This window comes from Halichoerus grypus, chromosome 4 (assembly GCF_964656455.1).
Source record: "Halichoerus grypus chromosome 4, mHalGry1.hap1.1, whole genome shotgun sequence".
NCBI classification, from domain to species: Eukaryota; Metazoa; Chordata; class Mammalia; order Carnivora; family Phocidae; genus Halichoerus; species Halichoerus grypus.
The window spans coordinates 174700678-174728446 of NC_135715.1; the positions used below are offsets into that span (position 1 = coordinate 174700678).

Genomic DNA, 27769 nt, shown 5'->3' on the forward strand with positions numbered 1-27769 from the left:
AGCTAATAGGAATGACACAGCATTTTAACCCTGACCCCACAGCCTCTGCATTAGCCTCTTTTCTCTCTGGCCTGCAATTGAATGTGAAATTAACACTGTAAAATACGCCACCCCGGGGAGGCACCTGAGGTTCAAGCAGGCTATGCCCCTCCTGTCCCTGGACCTTGGCACGTGCTGTTCCCTCTGCCTGAAATACCTTTTCTCTCCTTTTTACCCAATCAACTCCTGTTCACTCTGTGGACTCTAACATTTGGAAAGAGTCACTTCCTAAGGGACACCTTCTCTGCTCTCCCCAGACCATTGGGATCCATTTACGAACTCTTGCTGTATGACGTGCCTGTCCTCCAGGGCACTTATCATACCATAATTACATATTGGCTGCTTCTTTACGTTTTCCCCACTCTCCCTTCTGTGCTGTCTTTAGACCCAGAATGCTGCAAGGGAAACAAACACACCAGTAGCGCTCAGTGCCTAGTACAATGCCTGCACATAGTAGGTGCTCACTACATCTCAGGTGAATTCACCGGCTGATTGACTTACCGCCAGGGAGCCCCGAGTTCTCCACCAGCTCTAGAGCACCACGTCTCTGAGGTTTTCCTCCGTCTCTCCCTGGTGGTCTCCTGCCCTCCTCCAGGACCCCTGGCCCACACAGCCTCTGCTCCTGATGTCCCCAACCAGCCTGAGTCCCGTGAGGACGGGGCGGTGGTGCTCCAGCTCAGGTCCTGCTCATGCAGGATAGGAGGCTGAGGGGAGGCAAGGAGCCTGTGAACTTATGGGCGCCCCCTGGTTTCCCAGGACCAACCCGGAAGTCAGGGAACAGGAAGGGGCTGAGAGGAGGGGTCCAGAATCTAGACATCCTGTCTCGAAGGCCAGAGATGATCTTTAAACCCCATAAAAGCTGGAGCCACAGAGGCGGCTGTACCACCCCCACCCCAAGCGTGTGGTCTGGAGTCAGGAGCCGGCTAGATCAATATCGTTAGGGAGGCTTTCAGCTACAAGTCTGTTCTGCTGCCAAGTCCCCCCAGAGGCCTGAGAAATGGTGGGGAGGAGGCAAGAGGCACAAGAAGAGGACGGGGGTGCATATTCCTTAAGGCCCCAGAGCCCAGCAGTACACTGCGGTCCATCTGCACACCCCGCCTCTGGGGTCAGCGTTCTCCCATTTTCCAGATGAGGAAATTAAGGCCCAGGAAGGATAAAGCTTTCCTGAGGCCCTAGCAAAGCCAGAGCCAAACCAGCTGTGCCTGGGTCAGAGGCCAGCGCTCCCAAGGCAGGTCACAGCTGACGAGGCTCATCTCTGGTCCCGGCTCAGGCTGGAAGGGGGGCCTTTCCTAGGCTGTGCCTGCAGCCACCCCCGGGATGGAGGCAGTCCTCACTCCAGCATCTGCAGGGACAGGGGCTCACTGGTCCCAGAGCACACCTTCCAGTAGCTCCTCTCCACTCGGGGCTCCCCGCAGCGCTCGCCGAGGATGGTGTGGCGCCCAGAGAGTGTGGGCTCCCTTGTCCACGGAAGGCCACAGGACACGGCATAGCCAGCATCGCAGCCTCGCCACGCCTCCGCGTCTCCAAGCAGAGCTGTCCCAGTGCTTAGGCTCCTCGTGCTGCAGCCCACCGGCCCTTGCCCCCCGACTCCCACCTGCCCACGTCCTGCGTCCACTGTGCCCCAGGCCCCGGGCCTGACCAGCAGAACTCCAGGGGCGGGTGCTCTCCCTCGCCTCTGATTGTGCCACTCTGCTAATGAGCGCAGCCGGGGGTCAGCTCGCTGTGGGAGCCGCCCTGCCCCATTGCCAGCTTGACGCCCCTGGGACTGAGTCTCCCCACCAGGATGTCGGCCGCAAGGGGGGAGCAAAGGACATGCTTCCGTGGAGACACAGTACAGCCAGATGGGCTAGGTCTCGTGTGTGTGTGTGTGTGTGTGTGTGTGTGTGCGCGTGTGTGTGTGTGTGTGTGTGTGTCCCCGCATGCACACAGGTGCATTTGGCTAGGTCTCGTGTGTGTGTGTGTGTGTGTGTGTGTGTGTCCCCGCATGCACACAGGTGCATTTGGCTAGGTCTCGTGTGTGTGTGTGTGTGTGTGTGTGTGTGTCCCCGCATGCACACAGGTGCATTTGGCTAGGTCTCGTGTGTGTGTGTGTGTGTGTGTGTGTGTGTGTGTGTGTCCCCGCATGCACACAGGTGCATTTGGCTAGGTCTCGTGTGTGTGTGTGTGTGTGTGTGTGTGTGTGTGTGTGTGTGTGTGTGTGTCCCCGCATGCACACAGGTGCATTTGATCCTCCACCTGCCGTCCACTGTTTAGAACCAGCTGTATCCTTTCCATAATTTGACTTGCTTACAAACTGCTGAGACTAATCATTAGTCGTCTTCACCAGTGAATGAGGAAAATCCAGGTGTCTAAAAGAGGAAGGCAGAATTTAATGCCCAAGAGGAGAAATTTCAGAGCTGCTGGAGCTGGATTTCCCAGACCCTACCCTTCCACCGACATCTAGAAGGCCTGGGCATGGCCCCAGGGGGACAAAGACAGCTTCTCCTTCCTCAAAGAGCCCTGGCTCAGGCGGGTCAGAGCTAGGACCCCCCCAGATGCAGAAGGAGGGACACTAGGCTCAGCTCCTGAGGGGGCACATGGGGAAGGGGGCCATGGGGATGCCCAAGCCAATCCAGAGGGGACTTCTTCCTCCCCTGCCCCTCCTCCAGACCGTTCCCCAAGGCGTGTGCGTCTGTGTGTGGGCACACACACCTGCCACAGAGGATTCCACGTGCATAACAGTCTTCCACAGTGGTTCTGGCCATGAGTTGTCCATAGAGTCCCCAGGAGAGAGATGAAAAGTTCCAGCGTCCCCCCTGGACCTTAGATTCACCCAGAACCTCAGGGTGTGACCCGCCCAGGCTTCAGTACTTTTCAGCCAAGTTTGAGACACCAAGTGAGAGACAACTTGTCTTCGGCCCCAACCCCATCCCTCTGTCCCTCCTGCCCTCCTGATGCTGTTTCGGCCTCGGCCCACACCCCAAACACCCTCCACAACCAGAGAGTGAGCAGCAGCGCCAGGCCTCGCCCCCGCCTAGCTCTCGCCAGCCCCCGGCCGCAGAGACTGCGGGATCCCGCCAGCGGGATCCCGCCAGCAGGCCCGGCCGCGAGGGGAAGCCTAGGACCCCTGGTGTCCCGCGGAGGCCCAGACAAGAGCGGTCACGGTCCTCACGGTCCGGGTGGGGTGGAGGCGGCGCATGTCAGGCCCTGGGTTTGAGACCCAGCCGGGCGATCCTCCGCCAGGCCGCTCAGGCTTCAGCGCGTGTGCGGGTCTCCTGGGGGGTCTCCTGAGGGTCTGGTCTGCAGGTCTGGGGTGGGGCCAGAGGCTCTGCCTTTCTGATAAGCTCCCGGGCGATGCCGATGGGCTGACGCTGCAGGGACCGCACTTGCCTCAGAAATGAAGAGAGTCTCCCGTGTAATAAGGGGTGTCAGGAGAACTCACGTCCCTACCCCAGAGCCCTCCGGCTGCAGCCCGCTCACTCCTTCCTCCTCCTCAGGGCACACTGGGAGCGCAGCTGGCCTCCACCCTGCCTCCCTGTTGGGGCCCCTCAAAGCCAGGCCACATGAGCCCAGCCGCAGGCCCCAGCCTGCCAGTCTCATCTGTCTCTCTCTTCCGCTGGCCCAGGCCCAGCCCAAGGTAGCCACGTCACCCCACAGCTGGGTGGCATCAGAGGGTGACCCCCTACACACACACACCTGGAGCCCCGGTCCCCTCTGTGGGAAGCCAGCCAGCCTGCCCAGCCCCGGACCCCCCTGTCTGACCAATGCCATCAGGTGGGGCTCCTGCCTGCCCCTCACTCATCAGAGTCTGTCCTTCCCTCGTAAACAAAACCCTAAGCAAAGGAAGGGGTGTGAACTAAGAGACGCATGGACTTTTAGGGTTCACAGCCTGCTTGGCCAATTTCCAGCCTTGTGATTTTGAGCAATCTCTCGACATCTCTGAAGCTCCGTTTCTTTCCCTGTAAGATGAGGACAAGGACGGTCCCCGCGCACGTGTGAGAAAACACACATACACGCTCCGCACCGTCTCTGGGACTTAGCAGGGTTGCTCGATGCGAGCTGTCACCGGTGGTGACAAGCTCCAGTTCTGCCCCTTAGAAGCTCGGTGACCTCCCGCAGACTTGGTTTCCTTCGCTGTCACTTCAATGTAATGACACCTACCTCCCGGGTGTGTTGGAAAGAGTAGTCGTGACAATTCCTCGCCCGTGGCAGGCATGCAGCACCTGTCTCCGTGGTCCAGAAAGCTCCAGAGGCCGTCTCGTGAACCAGCTCCATGTAGACGGGTTGGTTCCGAGTTGCTCGTAGGACCCAAGCGGGGCCTCCATGGTCCAGAAAGCTCCAGAGGCCGTCTCGTGAACCAGCTCCACGTAGACGGGTTGGTTCCGAGTTGCTCGTAGGACCCAAACAGGGCCTATCAGCGCCTAAGAGCACTTGCCCCAGCATTTAATATTTGCTTAAAATACCGGGGAAAAAGAGCTCTCTACAGGGCTGCCGGGCTGGGAGGATGCAAGCCGGGAGCACCTCGTGGCCAAACGCTGGGGCGTCTGGTGCCACCCCAGGGACACTGCCTGCCTGAAAATTAAGCCAGCCTGGAACTGGGGGGTGGAGACCAATTCCCGGTTCCACCATTCGAGCTGCCGGATCCCACGGGGCCTCACCTCTTGTTCACGGGGGCCGATACAGTCCTTTACCCCCTCCCTTTAAATCAGTTTGAGTTTCTCTCCTGGCTTTAAGAGTCCAGACGGAACTCTCATGGCAATCAGAACCAAGACCTGGACGGCGGGGAAGCCGCTGGGAGAATCACGGGGGAGCTGTGTGCGAGAGGCACCCCTCAAGCCCACCGCACATCCGGAGCCTGGAGGGGCCCCCTTTGTGCTCACCGGAGACTCGGCAGACCCCTTCCCAAAGAACACAGCTAGAGAAAGGCAGAGATTTTTCTTTCACTTTATCATGTATAAAGCCATACAATGCGGCGCCAGGACAGAAAGCAGCTGTACAGGAATGGGCCGGCATGAGGGTACGATACATTCATATCCGGGTAAGCTGCACAGGTCAGGGTTTATACAAGGTGGCAGAGGGTATAGGCACGATGATACAAAATAGAAAGGATATTTCCATCTATATAAATACACAGCCAGGGGATGGGGAGGACGCTGGGTTATTCTGTCTCTCCTGCAGGGGGCCGGGGAGGTGGTGGCAAGGAATCTCTTACATTTGTTCTGAATGGCATGTCAGAGGGAGGAGAGAAAATGGGGAAACACGGCATGCACACACAGATGTGCTCACTCTCACACACAAACCAAACATGGACACACGGGAGAGCCTCAACCTGTTTAACACTGATTAGAAACCAAACTTGGGACATCTGTCTGCAAAGACCTCACTGCCGGGAAGAGCCCAGGTGTGGGACATACACAAAAGTCCTCCAACAGTCTGGTCATCCGAGGACAGAGAAATCAGGAAGGAGCCGATCTGCCAGAGCCCCACCCAGTGGAGCCAGTCCTCCCCATTGACAATACTGCGATTCCTCCCATCAGGGGCCCTCCTGATTCCTTTCACTGCTGGGTGATATCGAACTGGGCGTCCCATTGCCCACCCACTACCTTTGGCCCTAACCCCACGTTTCCTAAAGAGATCAGCAAAATATGCACACACAGACTCCTGTACTCGCGTGCACACGCACGCCTATGTCCTGCGTTACACTGGCCAGGAGCTCCGGTTTCTGGATCCTGGGGCCTGGGCCTGGGTGAGGAATGGCTCTGGGACTCTGCCCCCAACCTCTCCAAGGACCCTGAGCGTGGGGAGATGTAGGGGCGGGAGGCAGCCCCTGGATAGGGTATGGACCCACTTGGGCTCCCCAGGGCCTGAAGTTGAGAAGTTCAAAGAAGGAGGGAAGACTCGGGAGGCAGGGATGGTGGGCAAGTGTCCAGCACAGATGTTCTGCTTCCAGACACCTCCACACGCCCTGCATGGCGGGAAGAGCCTGTCCGACCTGGGCCCGGGCGCATCGGCGTCCCCTTCCTCCCTCTCCTGAGAGCACCTTTGTAAGGCTCACACTTGTGCCCCTGGTTGCCGCCTCTTACGGCCACCAGGCCCCACCAGCCCTATCCTGCCAGTCTCTGATACACCGAGGGATTCCTCGAAGCCCAAGGGAGAAGGAGTCCATGAGTTTTCAGAGCTGCTGGGGAGAGACTCCGATGAAGATGGGGGTCAAAGTCCCATCCCGAACCTCGGTCACAGTGTATGTGGCCCTCAGATAGCTGGCTGGATGAGGGGGCCAGGACGCCAAGACTGCAGGGCAGGGGCGTTCCAGGCACCCCTGGAGCTGGACCAGACAGCTCCCTTCCTTCCTCTTTCCCCTCTGGGGTCACCTCTCCATTGTTCCCATGCCCTGCCCTCTCCTCCTGGTCCACCGGCGTGGGGCCACCTGCACCTCGCTGGACCTCTCCCAGAGCCAGACACATGTCATGTCCCTGCCCTCTTCCCTCCAGACACCACGCGGGCCTGCCCCAGGGAGGCCCTGGGCCGGCCTCAGATGCCTGGCTGGAGCGCGGGGGGCCATAAGCCCGCCTGGCATCTGCACCCCTGCTCTGCAACCTGACCCTGCCTCTCCCACTCCTCCTTGCCAACTTCCCCCGGACCCTGGCCCTGCCAGCCCGTTTGCAAGACCAGACAGCACTCTCCTGGCTGACAGACAGATTCAACAGTAACAGCAAACAGGGGTGAGGGGGAGGGAGGAGAGAAAAGGCTAGACATTTACACAATAATAACAATAATGATTAAAAGTGCTTTCTCTTAAAGGAAATCTTTGGCAAGAATATACTGCGGTGCTGTGTGTGTGTGTGTGTGCGTGTGTGTGCGTGTGTGTGTGTGTGCGTGTGTGTGTGTGTGTGTGTGTGCATGCTGGGGTGCACAGACCTAACCTGTGAGACATGGGAGGGCCACAGTGTCCTCCCAACCAGTGTCTGACCCAAAGGTGGGGCCACTTGGAGACTGGGGTACCCTTCCCTAGCATTCTTCCGGAAACCCACTCCTTCCAGAGGGATGCAAGGGAGTGAGGATTGAGCTGATCAGCTTCCCAGGATGCCCCGGTCCTTCCCAGGGTCACACTCGGCTCAGGCCCGAGTGGGGCAGGCTGGCCATGCCCGGGAGGTGGGGGCTGCTGGGGCGGGGGGAGGCGGTGGGAAAGCATGTGGAAGGCCCAGGGCTGGCTGCCAAAGGGTCTGCCGCTCCGCCTGGCCCGAAGTGAGGAGAGGACATCCAGACCAGGAGGGGCGAGACCCTGGGGCCACATCCAGCGGGAGATTTAAGATATTTACAAAGGAAGTGGGCAGGAAATACCTCCTATCTGGGGAGAGAGTTGGGGTGGGTGGGAATGGGGGGGGATATCTGGGTATCTGGCTTGAACGCCTCAGAAGGAAGAGCACTTTGGAGGAACCTCGGTCACCAAGTACAAGGTTGCAACCTTTAGGAAGCGGGGGCCTGCTTCCCACCTTCAGACATTCTCCTTTCCAACTCCCTGAAACAGAATGTCCACACAGATACAGCTTCTTGGAGGAGAAAAAAATGCAAAAGACACACACATCACCCACATCGGCCACACACACCCTTGTCCCCCACAGGCTCACACACTTGCTCAGGCCCACAGTGAGGGGGCAGCTCCCCCTCATCCCTGGGAGCTGACTGCTGAGCCCCAGGCTTACCAGAAAATAAGGGGGCCATGGGAATGGAGCAGGCACATCGCCTCCCCACTGCCCGCTCCAAGGATAAAGGGCCCCTACGTTTCAGACTTCACTTAGACATAAAAAAAGGGATGGGAACTGGTTTATGCCCGGGGAGGCGATAAAGCAATATGGGAAAACAATAAATACTTCTTGTCAATTTACCTATTCTTTTTTTTTTAACCTTTTCTTATATTTTATTAGCTTACAGATTCTGTCAGTATGTCTCACATATATATTATATATATTTATATATCAGTACAATGCCTCTCTCTAGGGGACCCCCTGGGCTTAAGAAGCCACTCAAGAATGGAGTCCTGGTAAATTTTCCATTCTGGCTTAGAGTCCTTGGGTGGTGGTCTGGGGGTTTCCCCAACTGCCCAGATGGATTCTCGGCCCTCTGACCTAAATGCATGCCTTGGCCCCTCTGTTCCACGGGCAGCTTGGCTCTGCCGGGGAAACCAAGGCAGGAGGGGGAACAGCAAGGCTTTGGCATGGTAGGTAGGCCATGTGGGATGCACAGGCAGCAGCAACAAGAGCTCTGCTAAGGACATCCTGGACAGCCCCGTAAAAGTCAGACCCCAAAACACCCGCAGAGGGGAGCACGAGGCCTTCGGGTGTCTTCCCTGGGGCTTGCTGGGCAGGGCTTTTGAAAGCAGGTTCGGCAGGACAAGCTCCAACACGGGGACCCTGAAGGACGGGGCAGGGCAGGGCAGGAAGGCTCAATCCCCCACAGCCGCAAGGGCATCAAACAGATAAGCAAATGTGAGGAAAGGCTGGTCTGGGGCACAAAACCCAAGAACGGGCTGAGGGCTCGGAGCTGGTGGGAGCCACCTGCCCAGGCTACTGCGGGGCCACACACCCGCGATCCTGCCAGCCCCACAGCCGCCCCTCCTGACGGATCTCTGCCCCAAGACGATGCGCATGCGTGTCTGCACCTCCCGGAACCAATACTCCAGCCTCCCGGCTGAGGCAGAACAGGGGGTACCGCCGTCAGGCAGCCAGCCCCCCTCCCACTGGGGTCGTTCTTGAGAAGGGCTGGCAGCGCCCGGGGCCGCTAGAATGCAGGCACAGGGGCCCAGTCTGTGACCCAGAATCTTGGGTACTCCTGGGGAAGAGGGCTTATGTCCCCCCCCCCCGCTGCCCTGCACCCCCTGCTATTGCCTTCTTTGGACAGGATGCACATGTGTGTGCGCAAACACATGGGGCACAGACAAGGACAGGTGTTATACCTGGCTGAGAGGCACAGGAAAGTCAGTGAGGATGGGGGTGTGGACCTATTACGCACCCCATATATACACCCGCACAGACTGCACAGCGGAGGCGGAGTCCAGAGACCTCAGGTACCTCAGGTCTCAGATACTTCCAAAGGCAAAAGTTCGGCCACGTGACGTCCCATGCTGGCTGTGTTTGGTTCGCCAATCTACCCCAGAGGCAGCCAGAAAAGGATTCTCTCAATCTGATTTCTCCTTGCGAAGCAGTCGGGTTAGGGAGACAGAGCTTTTCCATTTACTCCCAAATGACAGATCCCCAAGGAGTTGGTCTGTCTCCTCTGAGGAGCCCCATCCTCTCGGAGGGGGGAAGGGGGAATTAGGTGGACCTGGTGAGCGGTGGAGGCTTTCAGGGCTCCACAGTATCCATCTACCCAGGGGAATCCAAGTTATTCTCCTCCATCTTTTTCTTTCTCTCTCTCTCTCTCTTCCCCTTTCCCCTCTGCAATTCACTTCCCCCTCCCCACGTTGCACTTTCTTCTCTCCTTCTCCAAAATTGGCCCAAAGTCCTCCTTCTGGATTCAAGGGTGGTCAGGATTCATGGGTCCCTCCCCACTCGCCCCATCCCCCCCCACTGCCCTGGCCCTGGGCTAGGGGTGGCGTTCATCTCTTCTGGCCGGCACTCAGCATGACCTTGGAGACGAAGTTGACAATGGCGGAGGCGGGCTGGTTGGGGTCAAGCTCAGCGAAGAGGTGGCAGGCATTGTCCGTGGTGCTGCCCTGCTTCCGGGCAACAAACCCGAAGAGCCTGCGGGGGGCAGGAGAGGGGTGCCAGGCGTGAGGGGAAGGTGGGGGCCGGGGGGGGAACCCCAGGCCTGGGAGGGCTGCCCATGTGAGCAAGCTCATCCTCAGCTCAAAGCCTCTCCCCAGTCTTCCCACCTCTCCCTGCACATGGGGATGGGGGGTCCCGAGCGCAGGAGAGAATCCTCCCTCTCGTCCGCCCCCAGAAAGCCAGGGCCTGGAGATGAGAGTGTCCCTGGCTTCAGGGCAGGCAGCCATTCCCCTCTGAGGAGCAGCCGGAGGAGGGGCTGGAGGCAAATGAGGAGACTGGACAGCAAGAGGTGGGGAGGAGACCGAAAATAAAATGGGGACATTCCTAGGCTGGCTTCTCTTGGTCCTTCCCAGCCCCACCCCTCCCCGACAGTTCTTGCGCACAACACAGAAGCGCATGAAGAAAATGCCGTCTGCCTGTCAAAGCGCTTGGCCTCCTCAGACACCAGGGGAGGATCAGGGAGACAAGGACAAGGGGTCACTGCGCCCCCCCACACACACACTCTTCTCCCGGGCTCCAGAGAATGGGAGCGGATGGGGGACCCCACACCTGTTCCTCCCCACCCCCACTCCCTGCACCAGAGTGACCTGGAATTCTCTGTGCAAAACAGAGTTAAAAATATGAGCAGAGAACAGAATGTGAGCCCAGGTCCCCTCCCAGTCGGCACGTTGCTAATTAGAGCGAGATGGGGAAATCGGGACAGCTGGAGATTCCGATGGAAACCCCTCTCCCCAGGACTGGACCACAACAGCTGAAATTAGCAAAGCTGGGTGCTGCTCGCCACCACCCGCACGCATGTGTACACACACACACACACACACACACACACACACACACGCATGCACATGCACAGGACTTCCTACAGCTTGGCTCTCCCCAACTTTGTTTCAGGGGCTGGGGGCAGCTAGGGCCTGAGGTCCGGGGTAATGGTCTGCCCAAGCGAAGGGGATGCCTGCGTCCACGGCACAAGCCCCAGCACCTTCTTTGCAGGCTTGCTGAGGCTCCTCGGTGCCGGTGCCCAGGAGGGCAGTAAGGGCGGAGGGAGGGAGTGGCTCCCAGCCGCCCCATGACCTCGAGCCAGCCCTGGCTGCCTGGTTCCGCCAGGGTGGAGAGCCAGCCAATCTCACCAGCCTAAACACGGCCCGCCTGCCCTCCCTGCTGTTGATTTCAGCTCCCTGGCTCCAGAGGCCAGTTCAACGACTGCCAAGTCCTTTTTCTGCTCAGGCGGAATGGATCCAGGCAAGAAACCTCAGCCCCAGGGCAGGGAGGAGCACTTGCAAGGACCTGCGATCAAGTACCTCTTGAAATCTGGGGCCTGAGGCGCCTCGCATACCTCCCCCTGGTCCCTGCCTGACTGAGCCAGGCTCTCCGGGGCCTCGGGGCCTCTGCCCTGCCGAGCAAGGCCGTGTCAACAGGAAGCTCTGCATAAAACCAGCTCCGGAATGAGGAGAATGACTTCCGGGCTTGGGAGCAGCCCACTTCTGTCCCCAACCCACTGTCTCCCCATTGCGGGGCCCGGTGGTGACTGAGCATGAGCTCCTTCAGACACGAAGCTCTGGCCTGCTTAGGTCAGGGACTCGGAGTCCCTAACGGCCCTGGGAACTCAAAGAAGGCTGAAGTAGGTATGAGGCATGCTCTGAGATGGCTGGACACCTGGGTCCTTCTTTCAGCTGGGCCACTAGTTCTTTATGTGACCTGGGGCAAGGCGAGGTCCCCTCTGTCCCCCCAGCCCCTCTGGACGCTCCCAGGGGCGTTCATGGTGCTGTCCACTGCTGAGCAACATTCACTCCTGACCACAGGATTCACAGACGCTCACCAAAAGAGTGAGGGTGGGAATCAAGGAAGCAGGATTTGGGCAGAAAGACCATTCAAGCAACCCCCTGCCCCATGGCCGCTGCCCCCAATATAACTGCCAGCCCTCTGCCTGCTTCCTCAGATCCTGCTGGTCTGGTCCTAGGAGAGGCCAGGTGACAAGACTGGAGGCTGGGCCTCCAGCTTCGAGGCAGGAGAAGGCAAAAGACCTCGCTGGCTGGCCAAGCTTTCCTCCAAAGTTGAGTGACTGACCCCAGCACAAGTGCTTTTGTTGCCCTTTGCCTACCCCGGCCCCAGATTCTAGGCTTCCCCTAGGAGCAGCCGGCTGGGGCAGGGGAGAAGACACTTACTTAGCAGGGACACCTCCCTCTGTCTTCATCCACCTGTGGAGAGAAACACACCACAGCATAAAACACTACACCTTCTCACCACTCCAGAACCCGGCCCCGTGCATGCCCAGGCCTCCTGGGGGAAGAAGGGAGACCCCATTCCAGGGGGATGGGAGCCTCCAAAGATCACACAGGGGGAGGCATTAACGGTGGAGAGAACACTGTGGCCTGTCTCCCAAGGAGCTCTCCCCAATGTGAAGAGGAGAAGCAGATTCGAGGTCAAGGATATGGCAGAGGACATGGAAGCAAGCATATGGGTCCCTGGGAGGGGCTCCAAATGTGTGGTGGGAAAAACTCAGAAAGCTACCCAACACAATTACTCACTGTCTCACGGACACAGGCAGACCTTCAAGTCGAACCAAGAATATATGCCCACACCCACACGTGCACATGCATGCACACACAGAGACTCCGGTGTTACAGAAATGGGCGGGAGGGAAGGGGTCTGCAAGAGCCTTACTTTCTCTCCTGAGGATCCAGGTCACAGAAGGTGACAGTGTTGAGGGGGTAGTGTCGTCTGAAGAAGAGCCTGTGGCACAGACACCAGATAAAGAGAGAATAAGCGCGGAAATGACCACTCTTTCCCACCTTCCCCTTGCAGGTCAGGCCACCGTGCGTGGCTGTCATGGGCTGAACCCGCCTCCCCCTTATACGCAAGATGGCCTGGGCTGCTCATAGAAGCAATGCCCAGGAACAGATAGACGTGTCACTGAAACATGTCCCAAATGCTAGTAAGTAGGAAAAGAAGGAAGAAACTGGTATTGAAGGAGAACATGAGCAGACCCTGGAGGAGGAAGGAAAGAAGCAGGAGGGAGAGCCTGAGAGGAAAGGCTCCACTCTAGAAAGCAGGCACTTTTATTGATTGCATTTATGGCTGTGTGTTCAATGCAGGCACAATTGTAGAAGGATGGATGGATGGATGGATGGAAGGAAGGATAGATGAATGAATGGGATGATGGGATAAACAGGTGGGGGAGGATAAATGGAGGATGAATGGATGCAGGAATGAGCGAATCAGTTGGTGAGTGGATGAGTAGGTGGATGGATGGGTGGTTGGGTGGAAGGATGGATGGGTAGTTGGGTGGAAGAATGGATGGGTTGTTGAGTGGAAGGATGGATGCATGGGTAGAAGAGTGGATAGGTGGCCGGATGAGTGGGCAGGTGGATAGATGGATGTATGGATGGGTAGGTGGATGGGTGGAAGGATGGATGAATGAGTGAGTAGAGACATAAATGGATGATAGGATAAATGGGTGGAGGAGGATAAATGGAGGATGAATGGATGCAGGAATGAGCAAATCAGTTGGTGAATGGATGAGTAAGTAGATGGATGGGTGGTTGGGTGGAAGGATGGATGGGTGGGTAGAAAAGTAAATAGGTGGCTGGATGAGCGGGCAGGTGGATAGCTGGATGCATGGGTGGGTAGGTGGATGGGTGGGTGGAAGATGAGTACAAGGAACGAATGGTAAGTGGGTGGGTAAATAGATGGATAGATGGGTCACAAGGAGAGAGCCCAATATGGAAGCAAGTAGAAAAGCCTTACTTTCTCTGGTTGTCAGTCAGTGTAATTCCCTGTGCAGAAACTTTGAAGTGAACAATGGTGGCAGCTGGTGTGGGGTCAGCAGCCAGTGTCTCAGAAGTAGCTTTGGAGATGGCCTGTGGCCCAGTGAGTGACTCCATGTCCACAGAGTTGACGAAGAGCACGTTGCAGGCTGGAATAAACCCCCCCAAAGAGGAGTCAGGGGGGCCAGAGTGGGTGGGGATGACACACCAAGTCATCTCTTGGGGGAGAAGGAGTTGATGAATTTTAGGCCAGCCTCAGGCCAGGCATCCACACAGAGAAATTTGGACTGCCCAGAGATATTTGGGTCTGCAGGAGGGGACAGGGCGGGCAAGAGGAGAGGCCTGGGCGGGGACCCAGTCTGGGGTGGCCACTCACCTGCCCCTTGCTTCAGCAGATCAGTGGTGGAGTTGGCAGGGCCCGAGCTATCTTTCGATTCATCTGTGGGGTCTGAGACAAAAACTTAATTCAGCTGGTAATTAAAACTCTAGAGCTAGAAAGCAGCACACGTTTGGCTGGGCCTCAAGCAAGCTCTGCAAATACTTTGTGCAACGGATACTGCTTTTCATAACAGGCCCCAGCAGTTGGCACGTGTGTGTCCAGGCTGAACATTCCAACGATGACTGTAAGTATGCAGCACACGGGTTGAGAGCTCTGGGGTCCAACAGTGTGGGGCTCAGAGCCTCGCCCCAGTATCTGCCAAGTAGCTATAAAATGGAGATGCAATCGTACCCATTTTGTTGGGGCTTTGAGATGCCCCCCCATACAGTGTGAGCCCAGTGCTTGGCATAAAGCAGGTCTTCAAGTGGCAATGGATGTCACTGTCATCATTGTGCATGGATGTGTCTTTGTGTAGATCAACGAATGCCCTACATCATCAAGCCCTTAATGCAGCACAATTCTAATTTCAATATTAATAAGAACTGAGTATTGTCTGTACCAGTGTTTCTCAGACTTTGGAGTGCAGGCTTTTTAAAACAGATTGCTGAGCCCCACCCCAGAGTTTCTGAGTAGGTGGGGCTTGAGAGTATTTGCATTTTTAACAAGTTCCCAGGGGTGCCAATGCAGCAGGTCTGGGAACCATACTTTGAGAAGCACTGTTTTATACAATGTAAATATCAAACAGTTTTATAATCGCTAAACTACTTTCATAAATTTCATAGAACTATAATTTAGTTGGTGTCCAAATTGCGGGGTTAATAATGCTACTTAGGTTGTATTTGAACTTTTAAACTAATAATGTTGGTCAATTATCATTAATAATTCAATGAATTGAGTTGGATACATAGAAATTATCAAATAATATTGGAGGTTTTGTGTGTGGGCATAACCCCAGGAGCTCCAAGAGAAACTGGAAGAAAGTCCCAGAGACACTTCTGGATATCCTAGTTTTAAACAGAGAGGATGGGAAGAAGGGACCCAGGTTCCAGTTCCTAGACCTCGAGGTCAGGGCCGAGCATAATCCCCCTCACATGGGCCTCGTATGTGGGGCCGGGTGGCAGAAGCCTATACTGTAAAGGGTCTTGGATGTCCATCTGCCATCCTCCAAAGCTGGAACACTTCTCTAAGAGAGGCTAAACTCTCCTTCGCTGGGCCCAGGGTCCCCCTCAAATTCTCATCTATATGTCCTGAGGCTCTCAGGCTCCATTTATACTTTCCACAATCAACAGGCCTTGCTCTTTCCGTCAGTTCTGCATCCCCTCAGTCAGAGAACACCGCCACAGCCAAGCGGACCGGAAACTCCAGGGACATCTTGGCCCCGTTTCCTTCCCACGCCATGAGGCACCAGCCACCTCTTCCTCTGAGTGCTCTCCCTCCTCTTAACTCACATCAACCTCCAACCCCTGGGCAACACCCCCCACGACCTAAATCTGCCTTCCCCTTCCCCTTCCCTCAACCCCGCCCACCGATGTCCATCTTATCCTCCACACACGGTCCTCCCCATCACTGTCTCCTACTTCTAGTGCCTCCCCTGGGCTTATTCTGAAGATTCACAAAAGAATTCCTAAAAGCCACCAGAGAATTTTCCAGAACAATCTGGCAAGTCAATTACGTGTGTTCCTGGAGTTAAGTTTTTTAAAGAACTTTTCCTTTTTTTTTTTTTTTTTAATGGGTGGGGGCAGGGTGGGGGGAAGGAGAGTAGTTTTGAATTTCCCTGGATTGGCAAAATGACCCGTGTCCTCCAACCCTGGCCCGTGTTCTAGAGTGGCTGGCCGAGCTGACACAAGGAGGAGGCCAGCTCAAAGATGTACTTGGAGAGCAAGGAGTCTCACGTTCCTACCTCGGTTTGGAATGACCAGCTTACAGGGCAGAGCCAGTGGGATGATGGAATGCTGGTAGACCAGGGCAGAGAGAGACCCTGTGGGAAGAGATAGCACGTCAGGACCAGCGTCCCTGGGAGTGGGCCAGGGTGCTGAGGAGCCCAGACACCCCACCCCGCTATCCGTAATCTCCAGCTTCTTTATCACCTCTCCCTCATCCCACCAATGAAGCTGAAAATCCACCCCCTCTTTGTTAGCAAGATCTAAGGGAGAAGGTTCCAGAGTCTCCCTCTAACAGCCACAAGGTTTCTTTTCCAGAAAATTCCTCCTAACATCTTTCCTTAGTCCTTCCAGCTGCTAGGGCCCCTCTCAGGATGGTGCAGCCAAAGTATCAGAGAATTGTGGGATCAAATCCCGGCTCAGTCACTTATTAGCTCTGTGTTCCTTGGGTAAGTCTAGCTTAGTCCTGCCATGCAGGACTGTTAGGAGACCACAAGTAATATAAGGTTCCCAGATGGTGACCTTCACATCATAGGGGGCGGTAGATATAGGCAGTTGTTAGGGTTGTTATTCAAATTCTAATGGTAATGCATTTCAGTGGAGTGGGACAAATGCAGGAAAGCATGTGGCAGAGAGAAGCAGCCACAGTTCAGGGGACGGGGGCCACTGTTCCCCGCACCCACAACAAGGGGGACCGGGGACTGCCTGAGACTCTGTGGGCAGGCTGTGGAGATGGGGGACAGCTCACCAAAGTTTGGCTCATTGGGGCACCCCTTGAGCTTGACTCCTCTGGGGCCGGTCTCGATCAGGAAATGTCTCACCAGCTCATGGGTCATGTCCCCTGGGATGAAGAGAAAGACAGGAGGATGGAGCACTTTTCGTGGTGCCCTCCCAGCACCTGCCAACGGCACTCCATCCCTTCCCCACGTGCACGCTCTGTGAGGGGAGCAAGGGTGGGACGGGTAGTACGGCCAGAACCCCCAGAATGGAGAGACCACCGCTCAAGCAAACACAACCACAGGGTCCCCATAATCCTGCTTCCCTGTGCTCTGACCCCAACCATCACCAGGCCCAGGATTCATCCTCCTGAAGAGTCTGATTCAGTGGGGACCAGCTCCCCTGCTGCTCTCAGGGTCCTTGGGCACCTCAGGCTCCGAGGACACAGGACAGAGCACATGGTCCGGAAGCCCTGCTCGAGGAGGGGGAGGTGCTACCTTTTTTATTCTGCTGCATGATGGTCGGAGGGGGAGAAGACACCTTCATGGCCAGCCCGTAGGCCCCTCGGAAGGAATGGCTGTCGCGGATGATGAAGGCCCCCGGCTCCTGGTCCTTGAGGAGTGCGATGGCTGGGGTTGGAAGGGAATGAGGAGAGAAGAGGAGAGAAGACGGTGATGGCGCTGGCCTTATTTAAGACTCATCAGGCCTATCGAATCTCGTTCTTTAGTTAGAATTTAAACACCCCTAAGGGTCCTCCTCTGCTAGAGTAAGCAAGCGTCTTTTATGAATGGCCAGGTAGTAGATATTTCAGGCTCCATAGGCCGTGTAGCCCCCTACTGCGAGTACCGGACCCTGCCCCGGCAGCCTCAAGCAGCCGCACCATACAGAAGCGAATCGCCACGGTGCGTTCCACTAAAACCGTAGTTACACCCGCAGGCAGCAGTCCGGATTCGAGCCCATCCCCAACGCCTGCCTTACATCCACCCGGACCTGCCTTGGGAGCCTGAGGCGGGCCTCATCTCCAGCCCCACGATCCCAACTTTGTTCTTTCCGTAAAATGTGCAAAAGTCTCCCACCTCACATAGACAGAGGGCTAAGATTTGCTATTACCTTGGCTGGCCTTTTACTGTGCTTGGCAAATCCAGACTTGGCTGCTTTTAAGGACCCTTCATGGGTCTACAAACCCTGCTTCGGTCCTCCCACACTTCAGCCTGGGGAGGGGCATCTTACTGTCTGACCTTGATCCCAGCCCCTCTGTGTGACCACCACATACGGCAAAAAGGAGTGAGTCTGCTTGTGTTCCTTGCCCGAGGAAGACATGCTGGGCAGCAGCCAGCTGTGACCTCTGATGGACCACAGGACCCTCGGTGGCACCCAGGACTCACCCTGCTCTCTGGAGATCTCAGGCTTGTACCAATACTTGGAAGTGTCCTGGACAAACTTCACTTTAGCCCGTGTCTCGGGGCTGTTGTCTAAAGAGAGATCAAGAGAGAGAAACAGTGTTAGGGGTTGAATTGTAGCCCCCCAAGAAGGTCTGTTGGAGCCCGAACCGCGGGTACCTGTGAATGTGATCTTATTTGGAAATAGGGTCTCTGCAGATGTCATTAAGGTAAGATGAGGTTGTGCTGGATTAGAGTGCGCCCCAATCCAATATGACTGATGTCCTTATCCGAAGAGGGGAAGAGACAGAGAGACACGTGGGGAGGGTCATGAAGACGGAGGTAGAGACCAAGGGATGCATCTACAAGCCAAGGGACACCAAGGATTGGCACCCACCACGAGAAGCTAAGAGGGAGGCCTGGAACACTCTCCCTCGAGCCTCCAGATGGAACCAACCCTGCCAAAACCTTGATTTTGGACTTCTAGCCTCCAGCCCGGGAAGGCTTAAATTCTGTTGTCTTGAGCCACCACGTGTGCGGTACTTTGTCATGGTGGTCATAGAAAACTAGCACAGGACGGCAGCGTCCTCACTGCTGGAAGGGACCTCGAGCGGCCTGCCCATCCTTCCCAATCCCCGCCAACTCTCACACATCATGGAGCTGTTCTCTCGAAGAGCCTGGCACAGCAAATCTCACGGAGCAGAGGAAAGCCCCTCCTTCACCCTGTCCCCTCCTTTCCCCAGAAGATTTGGACTAAACCCTTCCTGCAGCTTCTCTCCCACAGGCTAAGGCACCCACCTTCTGGCCTCTTTCGCCACAAGATGGATTTCCCGTGTCAAAACCACCTCGAAGTTGAGGGAAGAAAGATACGTTCCCATCACTTCTCCCCAAGCCCCCCCGCCCACCCCCTCATGCCTTATATGGAGAGCCCGTGTTCTGCGTCACACACACAAAAATTCAGCCCTGCCCTGGAACAGAGGAGGACCTGCTCTGGAACAGAGGAGGGGGATGGCCTAGAGGCTATCTACTCTGAGTCATATACCTACCCCACTTCCCTGGCAAACGACCCTCACCCAGACCCTCTGCAGACCAGAGATGCCTTATGGAGCATTAGGTTCAGGAAGATGTTCGGAGAGCATCCAGTCCAACCACTTAACTATACAAATGAGGGAAGTGAGGCTCAGAGAGGGAGAGGCTACCCAAATCGCACAGGCGGTTCTCAGAAAGGCTCCTGTAAGACCTTCCCAGGTAAGGAAACACAGCCGCCAATTCCGTGCTGGCTACACCTTCTCTTCCTTGTCTGGATGTTAGGATGTGTGGCCCTCGCTCTCCAAGCTCTTCCTTCATCTTTTGGCACCAAAGAAACAAAAGGGGGGTTGGGGGAAGAGGAAGAAAGGAAGATTCCAACTGCACATGTTTCTCTGCTCTCCTTTCTTCAGAGAGAAGCTGGGACAGAGTGAGCTTGTGTTAATGCTGTGAAGTTGATGGCGCGGACCCGAGACACGAGTTAGGTTGTGTGTCCAGCGCTTGGTCCATTTCGACTTGTCAGTTACACCGTGCTCGGCCCTGGGACCGGTGTCCGGAGGACAGCAAGGGGGTAGGCCGGCTCCCTTTCCTGGCAGCTGTGCACGGAGGGGGGCCTCTGGGCTAGGCAGCTGGGCCACAAGTGCTGCTTGCTGCCTCTCTCTCTGCTCTGAAGCCCCAGGCCCCCACTGCTGCTGGGGCCTAATGAGCTGTCAGAGGCGGCTACAACCCCATGTGCCTTCCTGTGTTGACTCCAATGGCTATTTTAAGCAGGGAAGATGGTGGGAAACAGGAAATGTCCCAACTACTAGAAGTTTTCCATCCTCCAAGAAGAGGGGCTGGGAACCAGATGTCTCTGGTGGGCAGCAGGAAGCAGGGGCGTGCAGGGGCGCTGTAGAGGCCCCGGGTTGGCAGGCTCAGGGCAGGACCCGGGCGAGTCACACTGAGCATCTAGGCAGCTGGGGCCCACCGCAGGCTGCCTGAAACATTCTAAATCGTCCTCAAATGCCCCAGAGCTCTGGGGCCACTCAGCAGTAGTCACATTTGAGGTCTGGCTGAGAGGCTGCTGATCAGCTGAGGCCTTGACCTTTGTGTTTAGATAATGAGCCCTCTACATGGAGGCAAAAAATGCCAAGTTCTGGTGATGAGTGAAGAATTCAGTGAGTGAACACACATGGGCTTCCGTGAAGCCGGGCCGGTTCACGGTCACGAACCAGATTCCGGGGAACATGCCCAACCCCCGGCCTTGGCCCAGAGTGCAGCCGGCTGCCTGATCTGTTATTAGTGATGTGTGTGCAGTGGGATCAAAAGGCGGGGACAGAGTGCTGTGGGCAGCCAAACATAGGAGGTCCAGGTTTGGAAGGCAGATTTTCAGGGTGATGCTAAATCACAAGTATGGAAACATGATAAGACAACTCTAATCATGCTTTAAGAGCACCAGCTTTAGGGTACGTGGGCCTAGATCAGAAGCCATTTATTAAGTGTGGAGCCCTGGACAAATGACTGAGTCTCTCTAAGCCTCGGTTTGCTCCTGCATAAACTGGGGGTCATAAGGGGGCGCCTGGGTGGCTCAGTCGTTAAGGGTCTGCCTTCGGCTCAGGTCATGATCCCAGGGTCCTGGGATGGGGCCCCACATCGGGCTCCCTGCTCCGCGGGAAGCCTGCTTCTCCCTCTCCCTCTGTCCCTACCCCTGCTCATGTTCTCTCTCTCTCAAATAAATAGTAAAATCTTAAAATAAAATAAAATAAATAATAAAATAAAATAAAATAAAATAAAGCGGGGGCAATAATATCTACTGTGCCAGGCAGCCGTGCAGATTAAAGAGCTCGTGCCTGGCTCAGAGCATGTGCTCAACAAGGGGCAGAAGCTAGGCTGGTGGTGATGATCATCGTTCCCAGTAAGATCATCACTATTATTCCCCTCCTCTTCATCATCCTCATGGGCACCCACGTCCTCATCACTGCCCCCACACCCTTACTTTGAGGACACCTCCAACTCCCATTATACAGACAGGGAGACTGAGGCCGAGAAGTCAGTGATCTGCTCGAGATTGTGTGCCAAAGAGACAGCAGAGCAGAGGCAGAAACAGATACCCTAACCAGCAGGCGATCCGTCAAGGTGGAGGCGGGAGCAGAAGGAGGGGCTCACCTGGCATGGAGTACTTGGAGAAGTCGGGCAGGGTGTGCGAGAAGGAGACGGTGCTGCCCCCACTGGGACTGGACATGCCACTGGCCACAGGCGAGGAGGACACCTTCCCGTTGACAGTGGCGTAGTTGGGGAGGCTGCCCGCTCGGTCTCCCACGGACAACCTCCGCTTCTCGGGCAAGGCTGGTGTGGGGCTCCCTTGCCGGAAAGCGGCCGAATCGGGCGATGGGGAGGTGGCAGGGCTGCTCAGGCCTGGGTAGTAGGCAGGGGACACAGGGAAGGAGGGCGTGGAGGGAGCCTGGTAGCCGGAGGCACTGCTCTGCCGGGACAGCGTGGGTCTCGGGTCCTCAGGGGTGGAGTAGCCACCGCAGGCCATGCGCCGGTCCAGGCTGGGGCTGCCGGGAACCACAGATCCAGACCCTACCAGGTGCCGGCCCATGCTGGGGCTTCCAGGGCTGGCTATCGCGTTGCCATGGAGACCAGAGGCCAGGCTGCCTTGGTGCGCCCCAGGGTGCCGGCCCAGGCTGGGGCTTCCCGGAGTCGTGGCCACACTGCCGTGGAGGCCTGAAACCTGGTGGGCCCCGGGATGCCGGCCCAGGCTGGGGCTTCCCGGAGTGGTCGCTGCGCTGCCCTGGGGGCTGGAGACCGTGCTACCGTGGAAACCAGTTCCTGCTGGACCCATCACCTGGCGGTGGCTCAAACTGGGACTACCAGGGGCAGCCATGCTGGGGTTGATGGCCCGGCGGCCAAAGCCAGGACTGGGGGGGGTGTTGGTGCCCACTGTCCTGTGGCGAGCCTGAGGGCTCCCAGGCACTGTGTGGACGCCGGCCACAGTGAACTGAGGCCGCGCCTGGCTTTCCGGGGCGCTGAACTGCTGAAGTGAGTAGTCGGGGCTGCTGTAGCTGCTGCCCACGGGTGGGAGAGGAGAAGAGCTCTGGTAGCTTCTCTGTGCCGAAGGACTGGGCTGGCCCAGGCTGCCGGAACGGAAGCCCAAATCCAGCAAAGGCTGGGTGGGTGTCCGGGGGCCCTGGTCGCTGCTTTCCCCAGATGGGAAACTCCCCACTGAAGTGCTAGAAAGAGAGGGGGCAGGGTGAGATGTCAAGGTGAAGGACAGGCTGTCCGTGAGCATGCAGCCCTCCCCCCCACCGCTAGTAACAACAACAAGAGCTCCACGGGCGTGTTTGCTGGAATGTCATGACTTTTGTACATCACCCTATGGAACCAGCAGAAGAAGAGACGGAGGCTCAGGGAGGTGAAGCACTAAGCTCACAACCCACAGTAAAATACCAGGGTTCTAACTCAAATTGCATCTAATTTCAAAGCCCATGTTTTCTTCACTGCCCCTTGTTGACTCCTAAACCACAAGTCAAAACAGGGGGGTCTCCTCTAATGGAAACTGAAGATAGCCTCATGTCACCTCCAACATCACCGAAACAGAACACCAGGGAGGGGTCAAACCACCTGGCTCCTGTTCCTACTGGGAGTATCCCGCCTTGACTCACTTTTCCCAGAACGCTATTATCGTCTTTGGACACGGAGAGTGCCGGAATTGGGCTTTCATTGCTGGATAGCTCCAAAAAGCAGACAACAAGTCTCATAGAAGGAGATCTCAGCTTATTGTAAGGCCTGCTTTCCAGCTGTTGGATCTGGCCACTAATTTAGCAAGCTGCCTTGCATAGTAATGAGGCTCCCATCATTAGCAGTATTTAAGCAGAAGCTGACCAACTTCTGGACCTGAATGCTGTGGCCAGGGGATCTCCTCCTTTGGGAGGTTAGATTAGATGAGCTCAGAGGTCGCTCCCCATTCTAAGACTCCAATAAAATTCAGTTCAGAGGGGGCTGTCCCTGGGGAAATAGCCACAATCACAGATCCTCCTCTGAAGTTTTGTGCAAGTCTGTAGAGCTGCGCAATGCAATGGCCCATCAGCTGGGAAACCCAGATGCTGGAAACCTGTTCAACTTTCCTCATGTGGCGAACGAAGGGGCTGGGTTAGGTAATGCTGATTCCTTCCAGACCCAAACTCCTACCCGCTGATGATATGGTGGGAGAGGCAAAGGTTGACAGGGACCCCGCCTAAGCTGTGGCTGCAGGGAGGTAGCAGGGGGGCTCGGCAGCAGGAGCCCCTGGGCAGGGGGCAAGGGTGGAGGGGGTGGTCCTTACACAAGACGATGGGCCAAAGCCTGGAGCTACAGACTGGAAGGAGTCTCGAGGCCAGGTTGGATAAGCTCCGGTCGCTGCGGGACAGGAGGTGGGGAGCCGGGCAAGAGCCAAGGGCAGGAAGCAGGTCATGGGCCAGGCCAAGAAAAAGTCTACCCCGAATCCCAGAAGGAGCTAGAGTGGAATGCTATTCCTGGGACGGAATACCACGGACTCAGGAATGGGAGGATGTGTCAGGCGGAGCAGGGTGGGGTGGGGGCCACTGACATGGAGTTCTGGAAGATTAATCCCACCAGGGAAATGCTAGCTTCCTGAGCCCTGAAAAGAGCCAACTCCACAGCAGGAGGAATTTGAGTGAGAAACAGTGAAAACCTCCTAAGGTTAGGGCTCCCTCAACAGGAGCAGCAGCGGCTAGCCAGGTTAGGAAAATCCCCCTTCCTTTAAAGGAAGAATTCACCTTCTGCCCAGCAGACTTCCCAACAAACGGAGCCATCTGCCCTGTCCAGAGGCTGGGGGGGGGGGGGGGAGGGGCGAGATGGACTGGGGGTGCATGCTCAGCTTGAGGTTCTCGAATTCTTAGAACGCAGAAGAACACAGCCTCTGCTCGCCGGGCCACCCCCACTCTGACCTGGGAGGGGCACGCTGCGCTGGGCCAAGGGCATAGGGCACACAGCAAACTCTGCACCGGGCCTGGCCTGTGACAATAGGAGGGGGTGGCTGGACAGTTTCTGGGCCCCATGGGAGGCCAGGCTGGGAAAGGGGGTGGACATGCAAAGGAATGCCTAGCAGCAGTCTCCCCTCCTGGAGGAGCGCTCTGGTCGGGGCAGGCGAGCCCAGTCCGTCCCCCCATGCCTGGCACCCTTTGCCTTGCCTGGGCTGATCTCAAGCTCCCTGTGCCGTGTCACATCCCGCTCTCCCTGTCACAAAGCATACAGCCCACTCCCCCTGCACCCCCCACATGGGGGCCTCCCTCTTCACAGCCCTCCCCGGCCTGATTCCAGGCTCTCCTCTCTGTCTGACCCACTCAGAACGCCAGCCACCCATCCACCTCCCCACCTGTAGTTGGGTGCCCTCAGCCCCACGGCACCAACAGGTCCACACCCCAGCCCTCTGCCCTGGTTGTGCTGTTCCTTCTAGAATGCCCGTTCCCTCCTCCTCCTCCACCTTTCAACAGCTGCTCATCCTTCTGGCCTCACCACAAATACCTCCAGCCCCCAGAAACCCTCTCTGCATCCCTAGCCAGAAACAACAGCCTCTCACCGGGAGCTCCAAGCCCTTATACGTCTGCTCTGGGCACATCTGACTGTCAGCCTGGGATGGGCGGGCACAGAGACACAGGCCCAGGGGAGAGGAGAGACGTGGGCTCTAGAACCAGACACCTTTGGTCTGAATCCTATTTCTGCTACTGTTTAGCTGCAGGACCTTGAGTAAGCTACTTGGCTTCCCTGTGCCTTGGTTTCCTCTTCTGAAAAGTGGCACCATAAGAGTACTTACCTCTCAGGATTGCTGAGAGGATTAAATAAAATAACCAGATAAAGCATTTAACCAAGTGTCTGGCATACCGGAAGCATGCACTACATCGTGATTGCCGTTGCTAGGTTTTGAACTTGGGGGAAGGACTGGTTCACCATGGTGGCTCCCATTCCTTCCAGCACAGTTCTGGACGGTGGGATCAAATTCAGCCTGGGAATTATAGCTCGTCCACCCTCGTGCTCCCCGTGGGCTTTGGAACCCGGGATGCTCTCTCAATGCGGTGGGCTGGTTTCCAAGGTACAGCTATCTGGATGTGATTTCTGCCCATCCATGCTCTAGGCAGATCCAGGCCTGGATCCTCCTCCCCACTTACCTGTCAGCACTGAGGATGGGGCTGCTAGTGGAGAGGGGGCTGGGGGAGACAAAGGAGCCTCCCAGGGTCCCGTTCCTCAGGGGCATCTCGTGGCCATAGGCCTGGGCAGCTGGGGCGCTAAAGCTCTTGGGCTCAGGGTCCTGAGCTCGGGGTCCAGCCGCTGCTGTCCTCACCACCGACTCCACATAGCTCCGGGGCTCTGGAAGGGGGCAGAAGAGAGACTGAGATCCACGGGGGTGCAGTGTAGACCCTTCCCAACCTGTCAGGGAATTCCCCAGCCTGTGGGGACAGCCCCAAAAGGACAGCCAAGCATGCACAGGGCACTTCTGGGGTTCCAGCCAGCCCACACCTACCCCACTTCCCAGTGTCTTGGAGAAGCTGTGAGAGCCCCCACAGAACTTTTAACCGGGCCTCACACACAGAAGCTTCCCAGAAATGGACCCCAGCTTGGCCTCTGAACATAGTCATCGTAGAATCTTCCCTCCTACAGCCAGGCACCCCTTTTAGCTGCTTTTTCCTTCCTAGGTGCCCCCTGGCCCAGTTGGAGTCTGCTCTGCCATGGACCCAGAGCTCCAGGCCAGCCTTGCCCATGTTCAGAACAGCTCCAGGCTTCCCATGGGCTCCACCCACGCCCAGAATCCAGAAACAGGCTTGCTGGCCTAGCAACAGGCCTGTGGCGGCGAGTCACGCCCAGCCCCTTCTACGCCAAGACACTCCCACCCACCTTGCCTGACACACTTAGCATTCCTCCCGAGACTGACATCATTATCCCTGCCTGGTGTTTAGAAGAGCCTAAGAATCCGGGGAGTTGGGGGACAAGGGCCAGAAAGGCCATTCTACAGGTGAGGATGCTGAGGCCGGGGGCGTGCGACGTGTGGAGGCACGACCAGGAGGAGATCTGACGCCCAGCCAGCGTCTGCCTGACCCTCCTCCTAGACCTCTGAGGCCAGGCCTGAAAGGTTCTCAGGGCTACACAGAGAGAAGAAGCAGGCCACTCTTGGCTTCCCCTGGGACACGATCAGGGATCGACGACGCTCCTACCACCTCCAAACCTGGCACCGCCCTGGCTCCCCCAAGTGGGACATGATCGGAGCCCAGCTCACACACTGACCCCAATCAGGGCATCTGCTGAAACCTGCCTAAGAAAGTGAAGAACCCAAGGGTGTGTGCTGTCCTGGGCAGGCCAGGCCCCTGGAGATTTCGCGGGCCAGGATTGTGTGACAGTGCGTGGGGGTGGGGCACAGGGTGATGCAGAGCCAGTCACCTCAGTGCCCAAAGCTGGCGTCCATATAGGCAGAGGCCAGCCTCACCAGAGGCCTCCTCAAAAGCCCCACCCAACCGGCCCGGGCCACCCACCCACCTCACAGAAGCCTCAGGCCACTTTCACTCCAAAGGCATGGATTCTGTGCCCATCGTGCCCAAGCACCTGGCTGGAGCCCGAAGAAGCTGCAGAGACCCTCTGGTCCGGCTCAGGCACACGTTTTATGAGAGATTCGATAGTAAATATTTCAGACCATTTAGGAGCTGGTCTCTGTGGCAGCTAGTCAATTCTGCTTTGGGAGCACAAAAGCCGTCGTTGATAATTCATAAACAAAAGAGCGTGGCTGTGTTGCAATAAAACTTTCTTTACAAAAAGAGGCAGTGGGCCAGAATTGGTCACAGTTTGCTGACCCCTGATCTCACCCCTCTTCTTGGCCCAGAGAGGTAGAGAAATTTGCCCCAGAACACACAGCCAATCAGTGGCCAGAGATACTAGCACCACGGTCTCCTGACTCTCAATGCCGGCTCCTGGTGGCCTAGAGAAGGGCCACAGCCTCACGGGGACGCCGAGAGCTGGCGGCTACCCAGTCCTCCAGCATGTCGGCCAGAACTATTAATAATGATAAAAATAGCAAACAATTACATGAGAAAAGTAGGAGAATGTAAGTAATCAGAGAATGTAAGTAGCTCATCACCCCATCACACAGCACCAAGGGGCAGAGCTGGCCCAGGAATGCAGGCAGTCTGGCCCAGAGCCAGCCCCCTAGCCCACGGCGCACACATCGGCCAGCTAAAAATCAGGGAGCCAGTTTAGTCTTGGGGGGCTAGCTGTGTCCTTGCCATGCGACAAGGAGCCCATAGAAACGGCGATGGAGACGCAAAGCCAGAGTCCACGCTCCCCTCCCACCCCTCACCGTTCTGGGTCACTCTCTGAAAACTCCTCCTGCACCCTTCCAGGCTCTCGCTTCACCTGCATGCCTGCAACACTCGGCGGCACCCCCTCTCCCACGGAGAAACAGCAAAGGATCCATCTGCTCCCTGGCCACCCCAGGCTCTCTGCTGATATTCACAGCACCCCACACACCCCCGGGCACACAGAGAGCCCCTGACATGCATCTATCCTATAAGCTAGTAGATGCCTGACCTTCACCCTCCAGCCCCACCCACACAGAGATGCATAATAACTAGGACCTGAGAGGCACACATTCACTTTTCTCGTTCCCTGGAATTCGTGCTGACCCCAGAAGTTCAAGCTACAAGCCCCGTGGATGATCCCTGAAGTCTGTGCTCTTCTACCCGTCGATGTCCTCCCGGTCCACTGTCCAGCCTGCTCTGCGTCCCTGTAGGCCAGTACTGACCGCATCACCCAGACCCTCAGGTCCTAGGGCTCTGGAAGGCTTTGGCCTTTAGCCAGTGGGCGGGCCTGGCAGGAGATG

General features: G+C 56.7%; 1 protein-coding gene across 15 annotated transcripts in view; it reads right to left on the reverse strand.

The window, feature by feature from the left end:
* Window positions 1–4946: 4946 nt before the first annotated feature.
* The window catches only part of TNS1 (tensin 1), a 201537-nt gene continuing 178714 nt past the window's right edge, over window positions 4947–27769 (reverse strand). For 14 of the 15 annotated variants that reach the window (XM_078071304.1, XM_078071301.1, XM_078071307.1 and 11 more), the window contains 11 exons: window positions 25074–25272; window positions 21073–22139; window positions 17908–17994; window positions 17020–17151; window positions 16554–16646; window positions 15826–15903; window positions 13923–13994; window positions 13527–13695; window positions 12444–12512; window positions 11945–11977; window positions 4947–9758 (listed from right to left, as the gene is read on the reverse strand). In XM_078071304.1, coding sequence (XP_077927430.1) covers window positions 9614–9758; window positions 11945–11977; window positions 12444–12512; window positions 13527–13695; window positions 13923–13994; window positions 15826–15903; window positions 16554–16646; window positions 17020–17151; window positions 17908–17994; window positions 21073–22139; window positions 25074–25272 — 2144 coding nt within the window. In that variant the 3' untranslated portion in view covers window positions 4947–9613. The remainder of the gene's footprint in view (window positions 9759–11944; window positions 11978–12443; window positions 12513–13526; window positions 13696–13922; window positions 13995–15825; window positions 15904–16553; window positions 16647–17019; window positions 17152–17907; window positions 17995–21072; window positions 22140–25073; window positions 25273–27769) is intronic. The other variant, XM_078071302.1, reaches the window with a different exon arrangement.